The sequence below is a fragment of the Quercus lobata genome, chromosome 9 (assembly GCF_001633185.2).
Source record: "Quercus lobata isolate SW786 chromosome 9, ValleyOak3.0 Primary Assembly, whole genome shotgun sequence".
Classification (NCBI taxonomy): Eukaryota; Viridiplantae; Streptophyta; class Magnoliopsida; order Fagales; family Fagaceae; genus Quercus; species Quercus lobata.
The window spans coordinates 44,558,682-44,583,079 of record NC_044912.1 but is presented as its reverse complement, the minus strand read 5'-3'; the positions used below and the strand labels follow the sequence as shown (position 1 = coordinate 44,583,079).

General features: G+C 35.1%; 1 protein-coding gene across 1 annotated transcript; it reads right to left on the bottom strand.

Annotated features, from left to right (window-relative positions):
- Positions 1-1,629: 1,629 nt before the first annotated feature.
- Positions 1,630-18,273, bottom strand: LOC115959278 (dual specificity protein kinase splB). The gene is made up of 9 exons (XM_031077629.1): positions 18,059-18,273; positions 14,705-17,707; positions 14,528-14,614; positions 12,525-12,677; positions 10,637-10,800; positions 10,407-10,554; positions 9,831-9,953; positions 9,635-9,722; positions 1,630-2,286 (listed from the first exon to the last, which is right to left on the bottom strand). Exons 2-9 carry the CDS (start codon positions 17,684-17,686, stop codon positions 2,108-2,110), a joined length of 3,924 nt encoding a protein of 1,307 aa, XP_030933489.1. The 5' UTR covers positions 17,687-17,707; positions 18,059-18,273; the 3' UTR covers positions 1,630-2,107.
- Positions 18,274-24,398: the final 6,125 nt, after the last annotated feature.

Here is a 24,398-nt window from a genome sequence, read left to right as displayed (position 1 = left end):
ACAATCCCATCAACCTACAGGGGGTTATATCTCCTCCGAACACTCTCCACCCTTTTGCTCGTGTCTGTGAGCTTATGAACCATGCCACGGGGGATTGGAATGCAAGCTTGGTAATCGAGTGTTTGTTCCTCATGAAGTCGAAGCCATCCTTGGAATTCCTCTCAACTCTCGAATGCCTGATGATAAGTTAATCTAGGCGGTATCTTCAAATAGGCTATTTAATGTACACAGTGCCTATAAACTAATGAAAAGGAAAGCTATCCAAGAAGACCTGCGTAAAACTTGCCACGGTTACTCAAGAGTTCCTGAGCCACATCTTTTGATCATGCCCACGAGCTCGGGTGATTTGGAGATGCACAAATCTGTCCAAACCGATTGTTACAACTCAATACCATGGTTTTATGGACCTCTTATACAGGGTGAATCGGGTGATGATGATCGAGAGGTGGACTTGTGAGGACATAGCTCTTGTTGTTATGATTGCATAGGTCATTTGGACCAATAGAAATGAAGTCCAACATGGAGGGGCTAGAAAGGAGGGTTCGGCAATAACAAAATGGTGCATTCAGTATCTTGAAGAGTTTCGTATGGCAACTTTCTTACCCTCAGCCACTGTTGAGGGGCTAGATTGTCGGTTCCTCCTAGGGCTCCTTTCTTTAAACTCAATGTGGATGGAGCAGTGTTCGCGGGCCAGAAGGCAGCTGTTATGGGTGCAGTCATATATGATGAGAAGGGCCATTTAATTGCCGCTTTGAGCAAGAAGATTGATGCTCCTCTAGGTGCCCTTGAAGCTGTAGCAAAAGCTCTTGAATCGGGTCTACATTTTACTCTTGAGATGGGGATCTATGACTTCGTTATTGAGAGTGATTCTTTGATTCTCTACAATGCTCTTAGTGATCAATCTCCCTCTCCCTCTCCCTCTTTGGTGGCACATGTTGTTTATGGTTTGAAATCTCCCCTACATGATTTTCGCCGTGTTAAAAGCTGCCCTGTTTGTAGGCAAGGTAATAAACCTGCACATTTGTTAGCAAAATATACCTTTGACATTAATGATTTTCTATTTGGATTGAAGAGAGTACTTATTTCTTAGAACAAATTCTTCTCCATGATGTATTTTCCACTTTTTATACGGAATAAAATTCACTTATTTCCCACAATTTTTTTTTTTTTTTTAAATTGAGCTTCATGTATCATCCAACACCAGTCCTAGCAATGAGCTGGAGCACTTATGTTTGCATTTATTAAGGGTTCCAACTAACTCAATTAATAAAATATCTTTTTATCGAATAAGAGATCTCAAACTTGAACCCTGCCTATACTAAAATCTAATTGATGTCTTGACTTGATAATAAAAAAACAATTATCATGAAACCAACATCATATATTGAATTTCTACCATATCTATCCAAAAAAATGGTTATGTTATGCTAAACACACTAGCAAGGGAACACGGCTGCAAAAGGTTTCCTATGCTTAAGTTATTCCTTACAAATACAGTGTACCTAACATATTATTGGCATCATAAAGTATTCATGCGAGTTTCAAATGGATAAAATCCGAGAAAGAATCATCTTAAGACATAATGTTACAGTTAAATCTTAACTAATACAAATACAAGAAAAAATCATCTAACAATAGGAAAAGGAAAAAAAAATCATATTTAAGCCTCACTGTTTTACATTACAATAATGGTAAATTTACATCTCCACCTCTCAAAACGTAGAGGACAAAAAGACTCATAATTCGGATGTGAAGTAGATACAGCAATGCAGAACTCTATGCCTTTAGTATTCGTATGTACATATTAACAAAGGGTTTTCTGGGAAAAACATGAGCAAACTAAGCATGGGACAATATATGCTTCTCTCATCATTTACTACCTTGTGTTGTTAAAAACTAAAAAAGAATGAACAAATGGTGATATCGTTATTAACAATCGGAGAAGAAACAATAAATCATCAAATTGGACTCATGCTCAGCCTTGAAGCTTTGATCCTCAGCCCCATTCACTTCTCTTGAAGATACTAGAAAATCCTGGTACATGAAGAACAAAATAGGTGCATATCTACACTATCAATTGATGAGGAAACATTGGGCTTCGCATGCCTCACCGGACTATTCCCTTTGACTGAAGCACAATAGACATAGAACGCAATCTGTTGGTTATTTCAGTAAAAGATGGCCGGATTTCAGGGTCAGGAGACCAGCACTGTTCCATCAGCTTCCTCCACTCAGCATCACAATGTTCCGGAATTGGAGGTCGTAGAGAATTCTTCACAATTCCACCTTCACTCACAACATAACAAGTCACAAAATAATAGTTAAGCAAAGATAGAAAGCTATTAATATTCTTAAATTAGGATTGCAGAGTAAAACAATAAAAGATAACTTGTAAAAATTCAGAAAGAAACCACGTCTATAGTCAGGCAGATTAGCATTTAGCAAGTGAATGAAAGGGTTCCCATAAAAATTGATAAGATACTCGTTGGAAAATATCCTTAAGAGAAATAATGTGAGCTGGCTAATATATTGATCTCTTTTCCTCCATCTTTGGTGTTCTAAATGCAGTATTATAAATGAAAATGTAAATCTTGAGTTACATTATACGTAAGTTTTCCATCAAAACCTTGTCCAAGTATGTGAGACCTGCTTTACTAGTGATAACTTGACCATCAGCAGCAGCACCATCAACACACCAAGTCCCAATTGCAACTAAAGAATTATAAGCATAGCCACCCTGAAGTGCAAGTGTTTGATGCTTAGTAAAACTGGTGCAGACACCAAATTGGAGCTATCAGTGCTGATTGATCTTGTTGGAACAGATTGACCATGATTGATGTTGATTAACACTGATTAATGCAAGAGAGATTTATTGCTATTTGATTCTATTTCCATATGTTATGTAAAATCTCATTATGAGTTTATTTTCTTTCCATGTTTGATGTAACTTTGGAATTCTATATAGAAGGCCCAAAATATACTATTGAGAATGGCTTATGATGGATTAGTACAATTTTGGTTAAGAAGTTCCTTCTAGTGCTTGGTGCTTGATTAAAGAAAAGCTTAGGTGGTGAAGCCTAGGGTTGTACTGTTTTTCCTCCCCCAATTTTCCTACTCTTGCAACTGCCCCTGCTGCATCAAAAATTAGGTACAACACTTAGATTTATCTTTTTCTTCCTTTTTCTATAATTTTGAGCAACTTGTATCCATGCATCCAGACCTTAATTCATTACCCTTAAAACATTCAAATCCATAGGTCAAAAACCCTAGCACGATTGAACCTTTGTTAGCATCCAAACCCACAAACCTAGCTATGTGACAGTTCCTGATTTATAATTCATGGCCCTTTTCAGATCCAAATTTCTTCATTTTCTCACCTGTTTGAGATACAAAACATACCTCACCTGGTGCTCTAAAATTGGACCTTCATCCAACCTATTCTTCAAGACTTTTTCCACCACCAATCCCAAACCCAAATATCCCTAGTTCTCCAAAAATATCAGCTGCAAAATAAAATCCTGTTTCCAGCCCCTCAAACCCTTCCAAAATTCAAACATTCTTGGTAAGATTTAAATCATACCCTAGGTTACCCTTCTCATCCTATAGAACTTCACACAACAATCTTTTCTGTTAGGATATGCCATAATTAAATGTAGATAAAAATCTCTGTGCTGCTGTCCATGTCAATTTGTTAAGGGAGCTCCTTTGTCCCATGTCACAGCACTAGGCACAAAAAAAGGAAACAGCATTTTTTACAACTCAATCCAGAGTTGCCACTACAGCCATAAAACCATGAGCCTCAAGTTTGAGTTGAACTCTTGACAACAACAACAAAGCATTAGTCTCAAATTTTTTGGGGTCAGCTATGGATGGCCACATGTATTCTTTTTCTACATTCCATTTATCCAAAGTCATAGTCTCTATTACTTCTTTTTTTTGATAGGGTCTCTATTACTTCTTTAATTGACATCCTTTTTAACTACTTCTACTAATGTTATTTTTGGTCATCTTCTACAATTTTTCATTCCTGCAACTTGAATCAACTCACTCTTTTTTACCCGTGAATCAACCGTTCTCCTCTAAACATGACCAAACCATCTCAATCAACTCTTCCTTGTGTTTTCATCAATAGGGGGCCACCCCTAACTTTAAAAAACTTCCTCTTTTTTTTTTTTTTTTTTTGATAAGTAATAAAAAAAATATATTAAAAAAGAAGAAGGGTGTCACTGTCACCTAAGTATACAGAAAGTATAAATCAGGGACAAAATACAAATCAAGTGCATAAAGTACAAAAGTCCATGAAACCATGAACTAAAAATTTAAAAAAATAAAATAAAAAACAAAAGCCTAACACTAAAACTCAATCCAAAAGAGTCTTAAAAAAGAAGAGTTTAAGATCTAAAACTGTTTTCTCTAAATCCTCAAAAAGCCGATTATTCCTCTCCTACCAAATGCACCACATCAAACAATGAGGGACAACCATCCAAATAGCACTATTCTAATGCCACCGAAACTTTCCTTGCCAACAGCTCCACCAACGTCTTCAGCAGAGCCTAGTGAATGCCAAACAAAGTAAACACAATAGACCACAAATCAGAAGCAAGGTGGTCTACTAATTCCCCATTTGTTTTACACATACAACACCAATCTAAACTCAAAATCTTCCATTTCTGAAGATTATCAATAGTCAAATATTCCCCAAAATTGTAGTCCAAATAAAAAAAAGCAACTCTACAAGGGACCTTAGGCTTCTAAACAGTCTTCCATGGGAAGGACTGATTGTCAAAATCTAGTCATATGAGTGAATGTGAACTGCAAACCCACTTCCCTTAGGAGGTTTCCAACAAATCTTATCATCCCTAACTCCCCTCAAAGAAACTCTATAAAAACTATCCAGAAAATTGGATAAGGACTCCAACTCCCAATCTTGAATGGCTCTTACAAAATTTAATTTCTAGAAGAGAACTCCATTTGGGAACTTCATCAAATCAGCCACATAAGCCTCCTTATTTCGACTTATAGCAAATAATTCCGGATAGCTCAATCTCAACGGGGAGACCCCACACCAAATGTCTTGCCAAAATCTAACAGTAAACCTAGCCCCAACCTCAAACTAGACGTGACAATCGAAAGGACAGCCACGGCTAATAGACTTCCACAAACTCACTCCATGAGGCCAGTAACGAGAAGAGAGCATCAACCCACAACCATACTTTATCCCTATCACTCTCCTCCACAAAGCCTATCGCTCATTCCCAAATCTCCATAACCATTTTCCAAACAACGCTTTGTTAAAACTTCTCAAACTTCTAATAGCCAAGCCCCCAAAATGAAGAGTAGCCCAAACCATAGCCCATTACACCAAGTGAGTTTTTTTCTCATCCCCCATACCACTCCAAAGAAAATTTCGTTGAAGTTGTTCAATATAGTTTGCAACCTCCATCAGGATAGGAAAAAGAGAGAGAAAATAAGTTGGAAGATTGGAAAAAGTACTCTTAATTAAAGTATCTTTACCTCCTTTTGAAAGATACAATCGTTTCCATCCTGCTAATCTCCTCTCCATCTTCTCAATAATTGGATTCCCAATAGAACTATCTCTAACATTTGCACCCAGCGGAAGACCTAAATATTTCATCGGGAAGGAGCCTTGCTTGCGCCCTAGCACATCCACCATATCTACTATATTTGGAACCACACCCAAAAGGACTAATTCCGACTTTCCCATATTAATTTTCAGCCCATAAACAACTTCAAACCAAAACAGCACCAGCCAGAGAAACAAAATCTGACTAAGATTAGCATCACATAAGACCAAGGTATCATCAGCGAAGAGAAAATGGGTCACTTGCAAAGAGTTACCCGTGGAGCCCACTCTAACACCATACATGAGACCATCCCTCACCGCCTTATCCTATCATCAGCGAAGAGAAGATGGGTTACTTGCAAAGAGTTACCTGTGGAACCCACCCTAACACCAGACATGAGACTAGCTCTCGCCGCCTTATCCAACATTTTACTAAAAGCATCCATAACAACGACAAACAATAAAGGGGATAACAAATCACCTTGTCTTATACCTCTAGAGCTTTCAAAGAAATCACAAAGATTTCCATTAATAAGAATAGAGAATTTAACAGTAGAGATGCAAAAAGAAACCCACCTTCCCCATTTTTCATAAAACCACAACAATCTAACATATAAATGAGGCAACTCTAGTTCACATGATCATATGTTTTCTCTACATCTAGCTTACACAACACCCGAGAACTCCTGATTTCAGCCTACTATCCAAGCATCATTGGCAATAAGGACAGAATCTAAAATTTGTCTTTCTTTAACAAAAGCATTTTAAGATTCATAAACAATATCCCTAATCACCATTTTCAACCTGTTAGCTAAAACTTTAGCAATAATTTTGTACACTCCCCCAATCAAACTAATAGGCCAGAAATCCCTTACCTCCATTGCATCAAATTTTTTAGGAATTAAGGAAATGAAAGTGGCATTCAAACTTTTCTCAAACTAAGCATTATCAAAAAATACTGAAAAATGTCCAGAAGATCAATTTTGATAATGGCCCAACAAGTGTAGAAAAAAGCCATAAGGAAACCATCAGGTCCAACAGCTTTATCTCCATTAAAATCCATGACCACCCCAAAAATCTCAGCTTCCTCAAAAAGTCGTTCAAACTAGCCACCCTCATCCTCAAAAATCCTGGAAAAATTCCATACATCCAAATGAGGGCAAATGAGCTTATCTTCCAAGTAAAGACTCTTATAGAACCAAACAATACCCTCTTCTATAACTTCCTGATCTATTGTCAACTCCATCAATATTGAGACTACCAATATTGTTATTTCTTCTATTAAAAAGAATTTCGTATTGTTGTCCCCCTCCCTTAAACATAGCACCCTCAATTTTGTTGCTAGCTAATCTCTTCCAACAATTTAGTCTTCTCAATTTCCAAGCGAATTCTCTTTTTCACGCTTCTCATCAACCAAAAGAGAAACCCTCTCTCCTCTTTAGAATCCAGGGCATTCAAATCATTCCACAATTTCATTTTCTTAATGGTTACATTTCCAAACTCTATTTCATTCCACTTTTCTCAATCTCCCTTTAAAGCTTTCAACTTCATGGCTAACCTGTAACTTGGAGTTCCATAGAAATGATAAGAGTCCCGCCAAATTTTCACCTTCTCCACAAAACCATCCACTTGAAGCCACGCGTTCTCAAAACGAAAAGGCCTTCTGTCCCTTACAAATATTACCGCCCTCCAAAGAAATCAGGAAGTGGTCTGATAAAACTCTAACCAGCCCTTTTTTATGAATATTTGGATAGTGTTCCTCCCACTCTAAAGAAAAGAGAAAACAATCTATCCTAGAACCAGACAAAGAATTGGACCAAGTGTAGCTACCACCCTTTATAGGGATATCCATTAACCCATTAATAGAAATGAGATTTGAAGATCCAAATTAGAAGTCAGTTCTTCCAAACCTTCAACCGAAGGTTTGGAAGAACTGACTTCTAATTTGGCTCTTCAAATCTCATTTCTATTAATGGGTTAATGGATATCAACCGAAGGTTTGGAAGAACTAACTTCTAATTTGGGATATCCATTAACCCATTAATTTCCTCTTGGTTGTTGAGGAGAAAATTAGAAGTCAGTTCTTCCAAACCTTCAACTGAAGTCTCCAAAAAAGAGCCAAAATTTCTAGAAACTTGCATTGAAACCATGGTGACATACCGGAATGATTTCCAGAATGACCATCTTCCAAAAGGAAAAATAGATTCTTGACTTCCTAGATCTCAACAGACTTCAATATAGCCAACAGAATCACATTCAAAGATTCTGAACAATCCGAACCTAGCCAATCAAATTCAAGAGACAGAGTGATGTAGGACAATCAAGAGGGGAAAAAAAAATTAAAATTAAAAGATGGTAAGAAACAGTCTTCTTTGACAAGACAGGGGGTGGAAGTGAGGACTTGGGATGTTCGCTTCATTCAAGATATGAATGACTAGGAATTGGATTAGTGGTGGATTTCATTAATATACCTTCAACATGAGATGGAAATTAAAGAAGAAAGGAGAATTTGATATCCATTTGCGTTTTAATGAGCTGCAAGGTTCCCACTCCAATGTCTTCCCTTGAAAAGGTATTTGGAGAGTTAAGGCCCATCGGTGAGTTTTTTTTTTTTTTTTTTTGGACCGCCGCTTGAGATAAAATTCTCACAGGTGACAATTTACGAGGTAGGGGTCTTGCTTTTGTTGACTGGTGTGTCATGTGTCGCTATTGTGAGGAGACTATGGATCACTTAATGCTTCATTGTGAGAAGGCTCATCAATTGTGGTGTTTTTTCCTTAAATCTTTTGGGGTTTCCTGGGTTTTACCAAGAACGGTACTAGATATTTTTTTTGGCTGGTGGAATTGGTTGGGGAAACATTCGTCAAAAATTTGGAATTTAGTTTCGTTGTGCTTGATGTGGTGTATACGGAGAAAGCATAACAGGCAAACATTTGAAGATGTGGATAATTAAGGAGAACAGATGCTTGCTTCTTTCAGTGGTTCTCTATTTGATTAGTCTCAGCCTTGTGGACTCACATCTAGTGAATCCCTCCCTTTGTTTATTATTTCTTTTTTCCCTTGTACTTAACTTTCTTTTATGTTTCCTCTTTTTTTTTTCTTTGTACTTTGTATTCCCTTTGGGTTTTTTTTTTTTTTTTTGGCACACAGTGGCTTTATCTATACAAACTCTTTTTCTTTTTTTTTTCTTTTTTTTTTTAACAAAAAAAAAGAAACCCTAAGAATCAGCACCTAGGGGTTGCCTAGAATCAGCACCAAGCAAGAAAAACTTAGGCATCAACACCTAAGGTTTCAGGAAAATAAAAGAACAGAACAAGAAAATTAAAATATAACCCTAAGAGTCAGCACCTAAGGGTTGTGCCTAGAATTAGCACCAAGCAAGAAAATTTTGGGTAGAAAATCTCCAATTTGAAATTAAATTCCATTAATCAATCGTCTCTCAAAATACAACCATCTAGAACCCTTTTATAGAGATTTTAGTAATAAAAGATATTCCTATCTAAAACTTAAGCTAATCCATCCCTAAACTCAAATCTAATCCCAATTTGAATTCAAAAATAAAAGTATACAATAATCCATCTCATATGAGATAAACACAATTTGAAATAATATATTCTAGAATAATTTTGGTTGTGCTCCCACATCACATAGGAAGACTTAAAATAACACTAATAGAAGTAGTAAAAGATGACATATTAATTAAGGAGGTTATATAGATAATGATTTCGTATAGGATAGAATAGCAAAGAAGAATACATGTGAATAACCCAAATTAGTGGATTGAGGATCCATTACAGACCCCATAGCTTTGGGACTAGGGCTTTGTGTTGTTGTTGTAGTTACACAAACTAAAATAATTTTCAAATGAGGTAAACAACTTCATCCCCTTTTTTGTATAATCATCTCAGAAAGTTTGCTAGTGATTCCATTTTACCTAAAAGACTATAATGTATTTATTAAATATTATTTCATGTCCCTTCCGAACACCAAAAACGTGAATGTGCATTTCACAATCAGCAATTATTTATTGTTCAGTGATATAAAACTTACCAATAATGGCACCACAATGCATATTTGCATAAGGCTCCTCACCAGTCAATATCTCCCACATTGAGATGCCAAATGAGAAAACATCAACCTGTCAAAAGCATATACCATACAGTTGATTGCTTTACCATTTGGCTGGGCAACAAATGATTTAATCCTTCATTTACTTCACTAAAACATATAATCTGGTCCTACTAACCTTCTCAGACACCCGGCTACTGCTACCATTCAACAGTTCTGGTGCCATCCATGGAAGGGTTCCTCTCACACCACCAGATACAAGAGTATTGCGTTTAATTCTTGATAGCCCAAAATCTCCAACCTGCAAAAACAAATACTTGGAAATTATGATCAAATAAAAAAATAAAAAATCAAAGCAGTAAATCTGAGAACTTAACTGAAATTGGCAGTACATTCTCAAACAAAATCCCACAAAACTTCCAAGTGCCCATTTGGTACAGATTATTTTTCAGCTTTTAGAAAATGGGGTCATTTGAAAAGGCTGTACCTAGAAATAACTAAAGTCTAAAAAAAAAAAAAAAAAAAAAAAAAAAAAAATACTTTGAAAAAGTGTGGTTTGCCACTGCATTACCAAAAGGTTCCCAGCAGATTTCATTTCAGCCCAATTATGTTGCCATAGAGCCTCTAGGGTGGAAACTACCCCTCTTGGTTTTTATATGATTTGCAGTTCATTTCATTATGACTTTAATAGCCTTTAACATCAAGTAAAGCACTTAGGGAGCATAGTGTCATCTGAAGATCTATCATATTTTACCTTGCATATGGGTCGGTGTGGATCCCTCAGGTTAACAAGCAAATTGTCACATTTCAAATCAAAATGGACAATATTTTTTGAATGCAAGTATTCCATGCCAAAAGCTGCATCCATGGCAATTATAAGCTTTTTACGGCGATCAAGCAATCTGCATAAATCCCAAGATTTGAGAAAACATATAGATAACTGTTGGAAGCAAATATACAGTAAAGACTTGAAAGCTAAATTACCTATCCTTCTTAAGTAGGACATGTCTAAGTGACCCGTTCACCATAAACTCTGTCACAGTTGCCAGTGTTCCTCCAGCTCCATCTGGTACTACACCATAAAATGCAACGACATTTGGATGGTGAAGATTAGAGAGGATCTGCGCCTCTCTCCAGAAGTCTTTTGTCTAGTACAATAAAAATATATATATTACTAACTTCACAGTGGGTCAGCTGTCATTGACAATTCAAAATTTGTTTAAAAGACAGGATTTTTTGGAGAAAAATTCTACCAACCCTCAAATAGCAACTCAAATAAACATCTACTTAAACTTTTCGTCACGTGATCTATTTAAAAGTCGTGCATTTTAAGTTGACATAATGAAACATCTAAATAAAATACACAAAACAATGATCATTTGAACCACTATGTAATGGGTTGAAGGAGATTTCTCCAACTTGGTTTTAAGGAAAACTTTACTCTTATTCAAATAGGAAGAAAATATAACATTCTAATATAAAGGATTTATTTTAATAAAAGACTTACGGATAAATGTGCATATGCTGTGCAAGGTATAACCAAGACATAAAAATCTACCCAGGATTGGAGAAATAAGAGATTTCCTTATTGAAACTAGAATCCCATATCAACTAGAAGAATAATAAGGAGATGCACTAATCTTATTAAAAGTGATAGTCTCACATTGATAAGAAAAGTAAGGAGGTATGGTAATCCCAATAAGTAGAGGGTGGTGCAACATTAGTATTTGTGTGTGTAAAGGTTAGAAGAAAAAGTATTGTCAAGTGACAGAGTTTGTTAATGTGGGAGAACCTGTGGGTGTATTGGGAATTTGGGTTAGTTTATATTTGTGAGGCTTATGAAAGTTAACATGTGGTTATAATTGTTATTATTGACAATGGGTTTTTGGTTGGCATTACTCGAGGATGTAGGCAAAGAGTTTGCCATACCACATTAAATTTTGTAGTTAGTGGTGCTACTTATCCTATTTTATTTTATTTTTGCATGTTTTCCAAAGAAAATTGGTATCAAAGCTATTGGTTCGAGTTCTTTAGACTCAATTGTGTTCATTTGTACATGTTGATGCAGGAGATGCAAGAAAATTATTATTTAATATTATTTATGTTTGCAAGTCAATTGTATTTTTATGTTTTAAGTCCTAGTAATTTATTGGGCTATTAGTATTTTAATTTGGGAAGCAAGGTTATTTTTGTAATAAGGCAATTAGGGTTTTCTAGCCAATTAGAACTAAGATTTAGCAATCTTTTATAAGCAACCTATTGTACTCCTTGAGGAGATAGTTGATATTTTGATGAATGAAAAAAAAATGGCCGTTTAGTCTTTCTTTGGTCTGGTGCTAACTCCAAGTCTACCCTAGGTGCTAACTCCTAGTGATTTCCCCGCTTGGTGCTGACTCCAAGCAAGACCTAGATGCTAACTCCTAGGTCATATCCCTTTATTTTATTGTTGTTTCAGTTTTGTTCTGATTGTCCTGCGTCACATGTAGTCTAATTCAATAGAATACTTATTTACTTTTTTTTTTTTTTTAAATGGTTTAAGTTCCTAGAGGTGGCACTCACAAAGCTTAAGGTGGAGCCCTTTGGTGGTAAAATAATTTAGCCATTGACAAAGCACTATCAAGACATACAGGTACAACAAGGAGGTAATTAACACATTGTATAGGAAGCCCAAGAAACTGAACACTGTCTGATGATAATGGGAAGAGCCTAAGATGAAGGTAATGAGTATTATCCATTTAAGTCTTGCTCAGAGGTCATTTATAGCGAGTTAAATGAGACTTCCCCAAAAATTGTGGAAAAAATTAGAGAAGATACTGATTCATTGCTAATATTAAAGAAGAGCACTGAGAAGAAAATTATGCATTATACTCACCAAGCGTTCTTGCTCTGACGATCTACCTGAAAAGCAACTTTTTTTAATTCTCTTTATAGCAACATCTGTTCCCCGCCATTTTCCATGATAAACAGTCCCATAAGTACCAGCTCCTAACTCTCGTAGTTCTTCAAGATCAGCATTCTTTATAATCTGTATATCAGATTCAGAAAGCTGATCATATTTAAAAAACAAATAAATAAATAAAAAACTATCACATTATAGGAAACTTAACAGAGGAAAAAAATGCCAGAAAGCTTGTCATATATATAAAGATGACACAGCATTTCAGAAATACTTCTATCACAACCAACACACACCTAATGCAATAACAGACTATGTGATGCAGGACAAAAACTCAAAGGAAATTGGGAAAACAAATAAAACAGAAAAAGGAAGGATAAACCTATGAATCAACACCTAGGGTTGCTTGTAATCAGCGCCTAGAATTGCCAGGAATCAGCACCAAGCCATTAGAAAATTTCAACAAGAAATTGTATTAATTAATCATATGTATCCATAATGTTTTCTCTAGGTCCTTTAAATAGGGCTTCCAAATTATATTGAATAAGGAAGGAAAATCAGCTCCTAATTTAAATAGTAATCTAATCACATAAAATCCTCATGATAAAATTCCATAATACTTAACATCAAATTAGACATTATCAGAAGTATAAAAAGAAATCTTGTCTTTTAAGGTACAGCCTAATTCATCTAACTAGTGAGGAATTAAAATTTTAGTTAAGAAGAAAAGAAAATTGAGAAAGGCAACTAAAGGCTTCACTAAAAGAAACACAAATTCAACTAGAGACTTCCACTTTCCAGAAATGCCAAATACCCTTCGATCCTTGCCTTCGTAAGCTATTGCCTAGCCAACTAGCAAAGACTATTCACATTATGCACCCAGCACCTAGGTGACAAAAATCCAAAACCTTCACTAACTCTACTCCTATTTTAAGTGTAAACTTCCACCAACATTGACAAGGTCATACCGAACATAAGGTTGAATCCTTAGTAGATTTCACATAAAAGGTTCTCCCTTATTACAGAAGATTAAAATTTATTAAACACAATTATAAACAGATAAATCAACATTTCACTTAACAGGTACTTGACTATAGTAAAAACTGTGAACCAAGCTTTATAACAAGAGAGCACCTTCCTTGGCAGAGAATTTAGTCTCAAAACCAACACAGTGTGTCAATTTTTACATTTCTAAGTTGAAGTATTAAATTTCATCACAATGTCTTTTCAAACTTTACAGTATGAAAGAATTAAAGGAAAAATTACACATTCATGACAAAACAAAGATAAGTTGAATGCTTATGAAGTTCTTTCACTTCTTTTGGCAAGAATTAGAATCAGCACATATAAGATCCCTTTTTCTGTGGTGAGTACACTGGATCAAGACCATAACCCATGGTTTGGTTGAATCAACATAACTGAAAATAAATATTAAGGTAAATTGGTTTTGGAGCTCAACAAAGATTTTATTCTCTTTTTGAGCTCTATTCTTTTATTCAAAGTAAATCATTAGCTAAGTTACAGCTAGCAATATGCACCTTTAAATGGTTCAAATCTTAAAGCCATTCATAAGTTATTAGAATTTAGAAGGGTGTACACCATCTTTAACTTAATTCCATGGTCATAACATAATTCATTAAGAGCTTTGAAAAGGTTACAGATCTTATTACTTTCATCTTAAATTACAGCTAACTCAATTTACATGTTTGTACTCACCTCATAAGTATAACAATTATCAAAACACACCAATAACTTTTGGAAATGAAAAAAAAAAAAAAAAAAAAGAGTACTGTATAGTATTCTAGATGTTAACCATGAAGACCTAAAAGTCTCTCAAAACTAATGTATTGCCACAGCCTCCAGCAGTACAGAGCAATTTTTGTCAGTAAATAAGAAGATAAAATATGGTTTTGCAATCAAAAGAGCTTACAACTAAACTCATTGTAAACCATTAATAAATAAAGAGAGTGGTATAAAACCTGCAAACCATATATGCTGGCTTCCATTTCAGCTATCATTGCATCACTAATTGAATAAGTAATGTCTTCGTCATCAGCCTTAGCATCCTACAAAGCAAAGCAGGCAGAAACTCATACTTTTTAGTACATCTGCAATTTACAAAACCACAGACTCTAACCAAATTCAAGCAATCTCACCTCAGACTCAAACTCTGGAATGACGCTGCCCTCCACCTCTGTTGCAGCAGGGGATCCAAAATCGATATTATAACTGCTGGTTTCATCAAGGATGTATGGCACAGTTATTGACAAAGACTGGACATGAGAATGAATAGTCTCATTCACATCTTCCCCAATAACTGACTCCAGCTGATTTTTTTCATGACTTTTAATTGGGAAATTTAGATTTTCTGATGTGCTGTCTTTAACATTTGACTTCTCACAAACAGATCCTCCAAAGCCCAAATTCTCAACCTTCTGATAAGGGTAACTAACAAAGTCGGCATCTAGGAGAGAAAACTCTCTCATAAACAAAGCATCTTCAGTTGGATTCCCAATCAATGTATGGTCATTCTTATTCAAGTTTGAGCTCAAATCAGAATCATCATGGACAGCAGATGGGTACAAATCTATAGAGCTCATTAGCTTGGGCTCATTAACAGCCATGTCTTTTTGACTTCCAACAGGTTGAAGCAATGGAGGTGCATGGGAAGCTAGGCCATAAATTGACCCAGACATTAGATCAGACAAAGAATTTTCATCATAAGACTGTTGTATGGCACTTGGATATAAGCCTGCAACTTCAGAATTCCCAAACCCTGAAATATCTTTTTCTTGTTCACCAATCACTCTTGTAGTCAAATCACAGTCTTGATCATTGGCAGTTCTTTGGCTCATGACAAGATCAGGAGGGGTCTTCTCTACTTGGAAATTTTTGGGTTGCTCTATTATGTTATCTACAACAGGCTTGAAATTAATGGCTGAGGATTCAGGAAGCACATCGCCTGAGACTTGCAACTCTTGTGTAGATGTATCAACACCAAAACTGGAAGCTAGGTTGGAATTTACATTAGGCAATATGTTCTGACATTCCAATCCAGTGGCAGGAGCCCCATTAAGTTTTCCACCTTGACACAGAAAGGGATTATTTTCATCAAGCCTTTCCATAGTTTCCAAAGTTGATGAATTTATTTCCAAGTGGTTCAGTGTAATGAAAGCAGATTTACTGAAATCTTTTCCAGATGTTGGGTATTTGTCATCAACACCACCAGTAACCTTATAAATAGGTTTGTTCCAGCTCGGTATCTCTGAACATGTGGAAGAATTCAGCAAATCCAGTCTACTTTGAGATCCAGTTGGGTCAACATCCACTAACATATACTGTACCTGAGGGTAGACAAGACTCATATTCTCATTTGGTTGCAGTGGCTTTTCTTGTAAGGCACTTAAGTGTAAAGGTGGTCGAGCCTTTGGAAAGTTTAGAGGAGACAATGGGCTCATTCCTTCTTGCGAACAGCATGCAGAGCTCCCTCCATTCTCATTCAGCTTTGAATCAGAAAATGCATGTGACATCCCACGATGAGAATCAATGGAGTCACTTGATCCGGAAAAGAGACCCAGTGGATCTTCTGGACGCGAGGTTGGCTTTTCAGAGTGGAATGTCCTTTCCTTGTGCATTGGTTTCTCGTAGGAGAATCCATCAAAGTCACTATCATTTCGATCAACAGAAGAATTTGTTTCTTTGCTGGAATTGCAGTTGTGAATATGTTCTCCATGAGGATGCTCTGGCTGGCCGACATCAACTTGTTTATAAGGGTGGTGATGATTCATTAAAGTAACCTCCCCTTGCAGAAGGTATTTGGAACCAGCAGTGTTAGTGATGGAGTCCTCAGATGGTAGTCGAGTAGTGAAAGAAGAACTGCTGCTCTCGTTGCTACTCTTGCGTGAGTTATCACCATGCAATTGCATATGAACACTCTTTGAATCTTCCTGCTGAAGTGGGACTGGAGAATGAGGAGGAGAATGATTGGGAGACCTGCTCATATTCTGGGACTGATTAAAGAACTGACCAGGATGCAAAGCATTAAAACCACCCTTTAACTCCAACGGAGCTGGGGCAGTTGGAGAACCTCTATGAAAGCTAGGAATGCAGTCCAAATTAGTTCCGAGCTTATTTGCTTCACTTGCCAAACTCATCCCACTGGTGTTCTTCCTAGAAGTATGATCTAGGATCCCGTTCACAGCAACAACGTATTGGTAATCAGGACTGTTCTGTTGAATAGTGTTTCCATCAAAGGAGGATAAAATTTCAGATTCACAAAGAGGAATCAAAAAGATCCGGAGTCTTTGAGAACCCCCATGCCTTTCAAGCCCACAATATTCCTCTACCATATTCTGAAGATCCTCATCAGAAGACACAGATATAAGCGCATCAAGATCCTCATCAGGAAGCTGGTACTTTATAGAGTGAGGTTGGTTGCAAATACCCAATGTTTTCTTCATAAGCTCTTCCCGTGAAATACACTTCCGGATGGAAATAATGTGTGTATCACCACCCACATATCTGAGTCTCCCATCACTGGGCCTGGGCAAAATTTTTCCACCAAAGCTGCAAAGGAGCTTCATTTTCCCCAAATGAGAACCGCCAGATACTCCTGACCCAGGATAGTTGTTGGAATGAGGGGACCCAGATTTATGAAGTGGTGGAGGTATTGGTATTGGTATTCCCATACCAGTCCGATCGAAATTCAATTCACCAAAAGCCTTCCTTGACCCATGTCCACTATCACCATCTTCCTTGTAGTATTTGCTTGATTTATCAACATAAGCCCCATTTTCCATCTCCTTGGCATTGAAAGACGTTCTTGCAGATGCATACTCAGACATAGACATATCAGAAGTACTCTCGGAATCTATTCTCCTCAACCCAAGAATACCAGTGAGATCCTCATACCCCAGCTGGCCATTCTGATCATAATTAAACACGGCCCTCTTTTCACGCTTTTGACACGAATTAGCTACAGCAGGAACTCTTCTAGCAGCAACACGATCCTGAAGAAATTCCAACGAAAACTCTTCCCCCGTCCGTACAGAAACATTGTTATTTACATTTGGCATGACAAAAGTTGGTTGTTGTTGATGGATCCTTTGAGCTGATAGGCCAGACGCCTCACCAGCCATTGGAGTATCAGACTTGTTTATCTGCACACCCAACACTTTCGTTTCTCAATTACTAATTCACCCACAAATCTTAATCATACACTTTCCAAATGATTCTCCATATCGCCTAAACCTTCTCTTCCTTTACCGTTAATTTATCAAATTTCAGAATTCAATTTGCGCCAACAACAAAAAAGATTAATTTATTATCGATCATAAATAATGCATACATCAATCACAAATCCGATCATGGAATCCCGAGAAACCAAACCCAATCAAATTTATAAACAAGAATATTTGTATAATTTAGATTAGATCTTCCATCAATGAAATAAGAGGATAAAATTGAGAATCAAGAACATTCATACAGATAGAAAAATGGTGTGAGCGTACCTGTTGATTGCTGTTTTTGGAGATTTGAAACGAAGAATTTGATGAGAAAAGAAGAGAAAGAGAAAGGGAAAGAGAAAGACGTGAGTTACGGCAGGAGAAGGATTGAATGTGGGGGCGTCGGAGTTGGGAAGCGACATTGCCGAGAATTAAGCGGCATCCATACACACACACCAAGCAACACCCACGCCCGCACTATTCTTATTTTTATACTCCTTTCATTTTTGCCTTTTTATAACTTTCATTCAACTAATAACTACTTTCTTCTTTTTTTCTTTTTTCTTTTTCTTTTTTTAATTTAATTCTATCTCTCTCATCGCCTAAATAAAGCCTAAGTTTGGAAGTTGAACAAATCTAATCTCAATATTTTGCTAAATCATTTAAAATTTGTTGTGTTTGGTTTTGACCGAAATTACTTTTTGAGAAATATTTTTCGCATTTATCGGTGTTTGGGGCCAATAAAAATGTAAATTATTTTACTGTTAACCCTCAAATATAGGCACTTGATTTACGCTTTCATTTTTCATAAACCGTTCTTAACAACCTAACTTCCACCTCTGCTCCTTATTGCCCACCCCCTAATGTCTTTGATGACCAAACCATTGTCGCCACTTATGGTTCCCGAATACCATTTTTTTTTCAAGAAATTTCCTTTTTTTATTATATATGTGATTGTGAATGAGAAAATGTGGGATAGTAATAGAATATTTGTTTTGCATAGCATTTTTAGAAATACACCTAAACACCTTAAAATATCTTTATAGTATTTTCAAAAACGTAACCAAACTCTTAAAAATGTTTTTTTCCTAGAAAATATTTTTTATCGAACCAAATATAATATAAAAATTACAATGTGAATGTATGTGTGTATATATAATTGGAGAGGTGAAAAAGGGATTTGAATCTTGAATATCTCCATTCGAAATATTAGAATATTCAAATTGAGCTTTTGGAAAAATTAACTAAAGATTGGTATGGGTTGATAGCTTATTTTCTTTAACTTATTTGATCTAAAATATCAATTAAATATAAGTGTAATTGCTAATGAGAGAGAGAGAGAATTTAAAAACTATCCTAAACAAGTCAAACTTAAAATAAATAAATAAAATTGACAAACATATACTAATTTTAATTTAATAAATTTCATCCATAAAAGTGGAAGAAGTTAAGACCATAATAACAAAGTTTCTTATCGAGTGAAGAAGTTTTATGATTAGTAGATTTGTTATGATGTGTAACAGTTGTATATATTATATAGCCCTCTTATATGGATGTGCACTCCACAACTACGGGATTCGGCCTTATGTGGAATGGGTGTTGTATGCAATTATTACATAATATACCTCCTGATTAATATCATTAAGTTTATATTTAATTTTATTTTGTTGTTATTTGTTAGTGTCACCATGAGTATTAACTTAAGGACATAATTTGGCTACAACTTCCTCTACAAAAATGAATCCATATCAAACTTTGTATTAATCGTATATTATTTATTATTCGACCCATAAACTTATTTTTATGCATAATTTTAGATTATAAAAACTTAAATTTTTACATTTGAGTGATGACATAACATTGATCTTTAATTTTCTAAAAATTCTATAAATATAGAGGAAAGAAGAAGGAAAAAAAATGTAATTTATTATAAATTTTTTGATAAATAACCATCGTAGCTTTTGGTTATAGGATTTTGCCTTTTAATTAAAGTTACGAGTTTTCACAATAAATATCTTATATAATAATTGACTCATTTAGTCATTCACGTTAGTTAGGTTGTGTTTTTACTCTTGATGGTGCAAAATTTACATGATTGCGCCCGGAAGAATATATGGATGTGATCTAAAGGTGTACCTTGATAATGAAATTTTTGATTAGCGAAATTGCAGTATAAGAAAAATATGTGATTAATAGGTGTATTGATTAAAAATATATTATAATTATGTGAACAACCGCATGTGAGCAACATATCCATATATAAACAACCAAGCACGTGAGTGTCAGTTAAGGAGTTGTATCTTTGATTTGAATTAATACTAAGTTTTATGTAAGGGGAACATTAATTGAATGGATGTTTTCCTCAAATCTTGAGTGCGTCATTACTGTTTTATTATTATTATTATTATTTTTTATGTCAATCTTCTTCTTCTTTTTAAAAAATTTATTTATATAAGATAGAATTTCTACTCTACCTTAATTTAAGTGTATATGTGTGTAAAACTCCCTTTTGGAGACTTGAACCCTGACTCTTACCCCTCCCCCCACACTCTACAAATATTTATACTTGTGGAGTTACCACCACACCAAGGGTGCGCGGTGGTTATGTCAATCTTATTTGCCTTCAAGTCTCAATTCTGATAAGAAAGGACATGATCATCAAGAATTACTTTTAATCTCGAGTTCAAATATGTTTTAATTCAACCATTAAAGATTAATAGATTACAACGTGGGAAAGATTCACCTTTGACTTAATCATTTAAATTTAATTTATGGTATTTTGAAAAATATCATTAAGCTTAATTGAAATAGAAACCCATCAAATAAAGCAAGACATAGACTATTTAACAAATAATTGTTACCGTGTTTTTCAAATAAAATCTATTGAACATAATTTCACCCATATACAATTTTGTCATATGAGTTTTATTAGTTTGAATAGTGTCTATTCAAGATAACGTATCTTTTAATTACAATCTTTTGTTTCATGAGAAGACCCTTTGATTCCCACCATGATATTTTTGTACATCATTTCAGTTTTGTATGCAGGGGAGATATGGGTTTTTTAAATTTATTTGCGGCTGCATTGCCAACGTACCCTTGGCGAGGATCAAGCTAATTTGTAGTTCTTAATTAAAGATTTTGTTAATTTAGATTTAATTAAATCCCTCAATTTGGTTTTTGTCCATTTTCTAAAAACTTTAATTAAATGATGGACATTTAAGTTAAATACTTGATGTTTAACTAAGTTTTGACCTTATTTTATTTTATTTTAAGCAAGATCATCGTTTAATCTCAAGGACAAGACAATGACTCATGTTATTGTGGAACTTGAGCCAAAGGCTCTTTTTTTTTTCCTAAGAAAAAATGTCCAAACAAATTTTTTTTCCTTAATTTTTTTTCTTTGTAAGATCTTTAACCAATAATGATATTTTGTCTTAGTTATTGGAGATTCCAAATTTAATTGAGGAAATGAAAATTTCTTTGAAGCTAATTTTTTATGGTCATTTTTAGGAATTGAAGAATAGGAATTTTCTTTCAAATAAATCTAATGATCATTTTTAGGAGTTATAAATTCCAAATTTGAATGAAGAATTATAAATTCCATCGAAAATCATTTGGGGAATCAAAGACTTCATTGAATTAATTTGAGGAGTTAGAAACTCTATTGTAGGAGCGTGCATGGGTCAAGTTGAGAGATTTTTTCAACCTAACCCACCATGGTGGGTTAGAAAAAATCCAACCCAATCCATCACAAGAGTCTAACCCAACTCAACTCATGTGGATCGGGTTGGACCTATGGGTTGGACAAATTTTTTTTTATAAAATTACTGCCATTATTATTAGATTGAGCACTAGAAGAACACCACCATTAATAAGAGCAAATTTATAACCAAAAAATTATAAGCATGACACTAAAATAACAAAAGCTATATATAAAAAGAATTTAGGGTTTGGGTTTTATTTAGAAGATGGGCAAAAAAGTAAATAACAAAATTGTATAATAAATGTTTTATTATATTTTAAAATTTTAAAATATATATTAAATATAAGTGGGTCAGGTTGGGTTAAGCAGGTTTGTGAATCTCATGACCCAAACCCAACCTGACCCACTATTAAAAAAAAAAAAAAAATTCTTACCTAACCCAGCTCTATGGGTTAGGTTAGATTGAGTTGATTTGGCAAGTTGGTTGCACACCCCTACTTCATTAGATTAATTTAGAGAGTTAGAATCTTCATTGGAAATAACTTGGGGAGTTTGAGACTCCATTTAAATTTTTAAATAAATTGTATGAGATATATAAAAGATTTTAGATGCGGAAATGAAAGCATAAAATAGTAATAAAAGAATACACGAGGATTATGTGGTTCGCTCTAATAATCTACATCCATAGGAAAAACCTTTAAGAACTACATCTTTGATATATGAGTGAAGTACAATTCACGTGTTACAATAAACCAAATAAGGGTATTTATAGGAAGCTAAACCCTAAACTAACCATATTAACTTTGGTTAATTAACTTGTAGTACAAGTAGTATTCTTAATTTGCACACCAAGCAGAAATGGGCTTGAGCTTTGACTAAAATGTGGAGTAAAAGACTCCATTGATCAAAATGTGGAGTTATAGACTCCATTAAATATATATATATATGAGAAATTATTGTGTATTTTCGGAGTACCATAAATGCGTGCTCCCTCCTCTCATATGAATGATGGGTCCCGCCGTGAATTTGGTGGGACCCATCATTCATGTGAGAGGAGGGAGTACGCATTTATGATATTATGAGAGTACCTAATCAATTTTCTATATATATATATATATATATATATTGAAAGCCAGAACTTACAGAAAATTCAATTAGATTTTAATTGGATTCTCAATTTTGCTCCATATGTCCCATTTAATTTTTAATTTTCGTACCAAGTGAATTATTAAGTGTAAAAATTGAAGAGTCCAAATCCTAAATTCTAAATCAGATTTTAATTTAAGTATAATTTTGCGCAATGTGTCTATCTAATTTTTTAATTTTTAAAAATTAAAAAATTACGCCCTTGAATTACATGTTTTATATGTTCTTAATATGCTAATCGAATGTTATTTATTATTCAATCCATAAACTTCATTTTTTTGGTATTTGTAAGGACACGATTCTTTTGCGGCCCAATAATGATGTTGGGTTCACATATGAAAGATCCCTCACAATATGATTTGTAGAGAGTGGGCTTGAAAAGCTAGCCGTTGGTCACAGGGCGATGCCCGGTCTTGGTTTTAGAGGAATTCGTGTAGAAAAAGGGTTTGGGCTTGAACATTTAAGCCCTACGGCGTCGCATCCTATGGGATGGGTCTCCTCGGACTTGATCCGAGGACCATTAAGGTCTTACCCCGGTTACCCGACGATGGTTTTTTTTTCTGTGATCTCAGGTGTTGTTGAGGTGTTCTCACCCATGTAGTCTCTCCTTTTTTGGAGGTGGGATGGAGTCCCATTTTTAGATTTACTTACTTTCTTCTTTTATACTCGTTTGCGTTAACTGTCCTTCGTCCACGTGTAGGGTCAATCTTTACAAGACTGATATTTGTCCCATCAGTCTAATTCCAGAATTGTTGGGGATGGTTGATAAAGCTGCAGAATACGGCTCTGTCAGGTGCAGAGTCTTATCTGGAAGGGTAGTAAGGATAACTTCCCCCAGATATTTTAGATCTCCTTACAAATTTGTTCCTACATCTCTCTCTTTTTTTTTTTTTTTTTTTTACCCCTCTTCCCAATGGAGCTTTGGGTCTGCCGAGGACTAGATTGTCCTCGACTGCGTCTCCAGGCCATTCTTGCCTTATATTTTTGAGCTCGGGTCATCACCTTTTTCGGCTTGGGCCTTTGGACTCCCCAGGAGCAAGTGGGCCTAGCCCATAAATTATTGGGCCCCACAGTATTATTTTAAACTATAAAATCTTGAATTTAAACAAATGATTGATGACATGACTATTGATTTTTGATCACTTTGAAAATTTACAAGTATAGAGAATATACGAATATAGCGTGCGTTTGCCTAACGCTTATTTTGCGTTTGTGTTTTAAGTGCAGGGTCCTATAGCACTGTTCATAACCTAACCAACAAATGAAAAAAAGCAGGAAACAGACCCATGGCAGCATTGTTATGTTTTAAAAATTATTTTACTATAGTGTTTTCAACAATAAGCTTTTAGTTTTCAGTAAAATAAGCGGTATTCAAACAGATTCATAATATAAACTAATGATAAATTTGTCAAAATTCGTATCTAATTAGTTAAAATGTTATTGTTACTTAGCATTATTTTATTTGGCATGGCATGATTCGATTGGTCCATGTAGCATACATGACACGTCAACAAAAAAATTAATAGAAGTGTCCTGAATCAAAAAAGTAAATCCTATCATTAGGGGAAAGAGATCAAAATTGTAATACTTTCGAAGGGGCAAAATAAAAAATATCCAAATCTAAGGGCGAAGTTGACAAAATTTGGTCTTAAAAAAAAACAAAAAAGATGGGAGCTGGGGCACGCTACGCTACTTCTCCGCATAGTTCCAATTTTATCGTATTTTCCGACGGGACAAAATAGTAATACTCTGTAAAATTCAAAAAGTTAACAA

Coding starts and splice junctions, on each gene's coding strand:
- LOC115959278 (XM_031077629.1), bottom strand. CDS start 17,686: ATGGCTGGTGAGGCGTCTGGCCTATCAGCTCAAAGGATCCATCAACAA. Junction 14,615..14,704: donor TTCCAGAGTTTGAGTCTGAG/GTGAGATTGCTT, acceptor TTTGCTTTGTAG/GATGCTAAGGCTGATGACGA. Junction 9,723..9,830: donor GTAGCCGGGTGTCTGAGAAG/GTTAGTAGGACC, acceptor TGCTTTTGACAG/GTTGATGTTTTCTCATTTGG.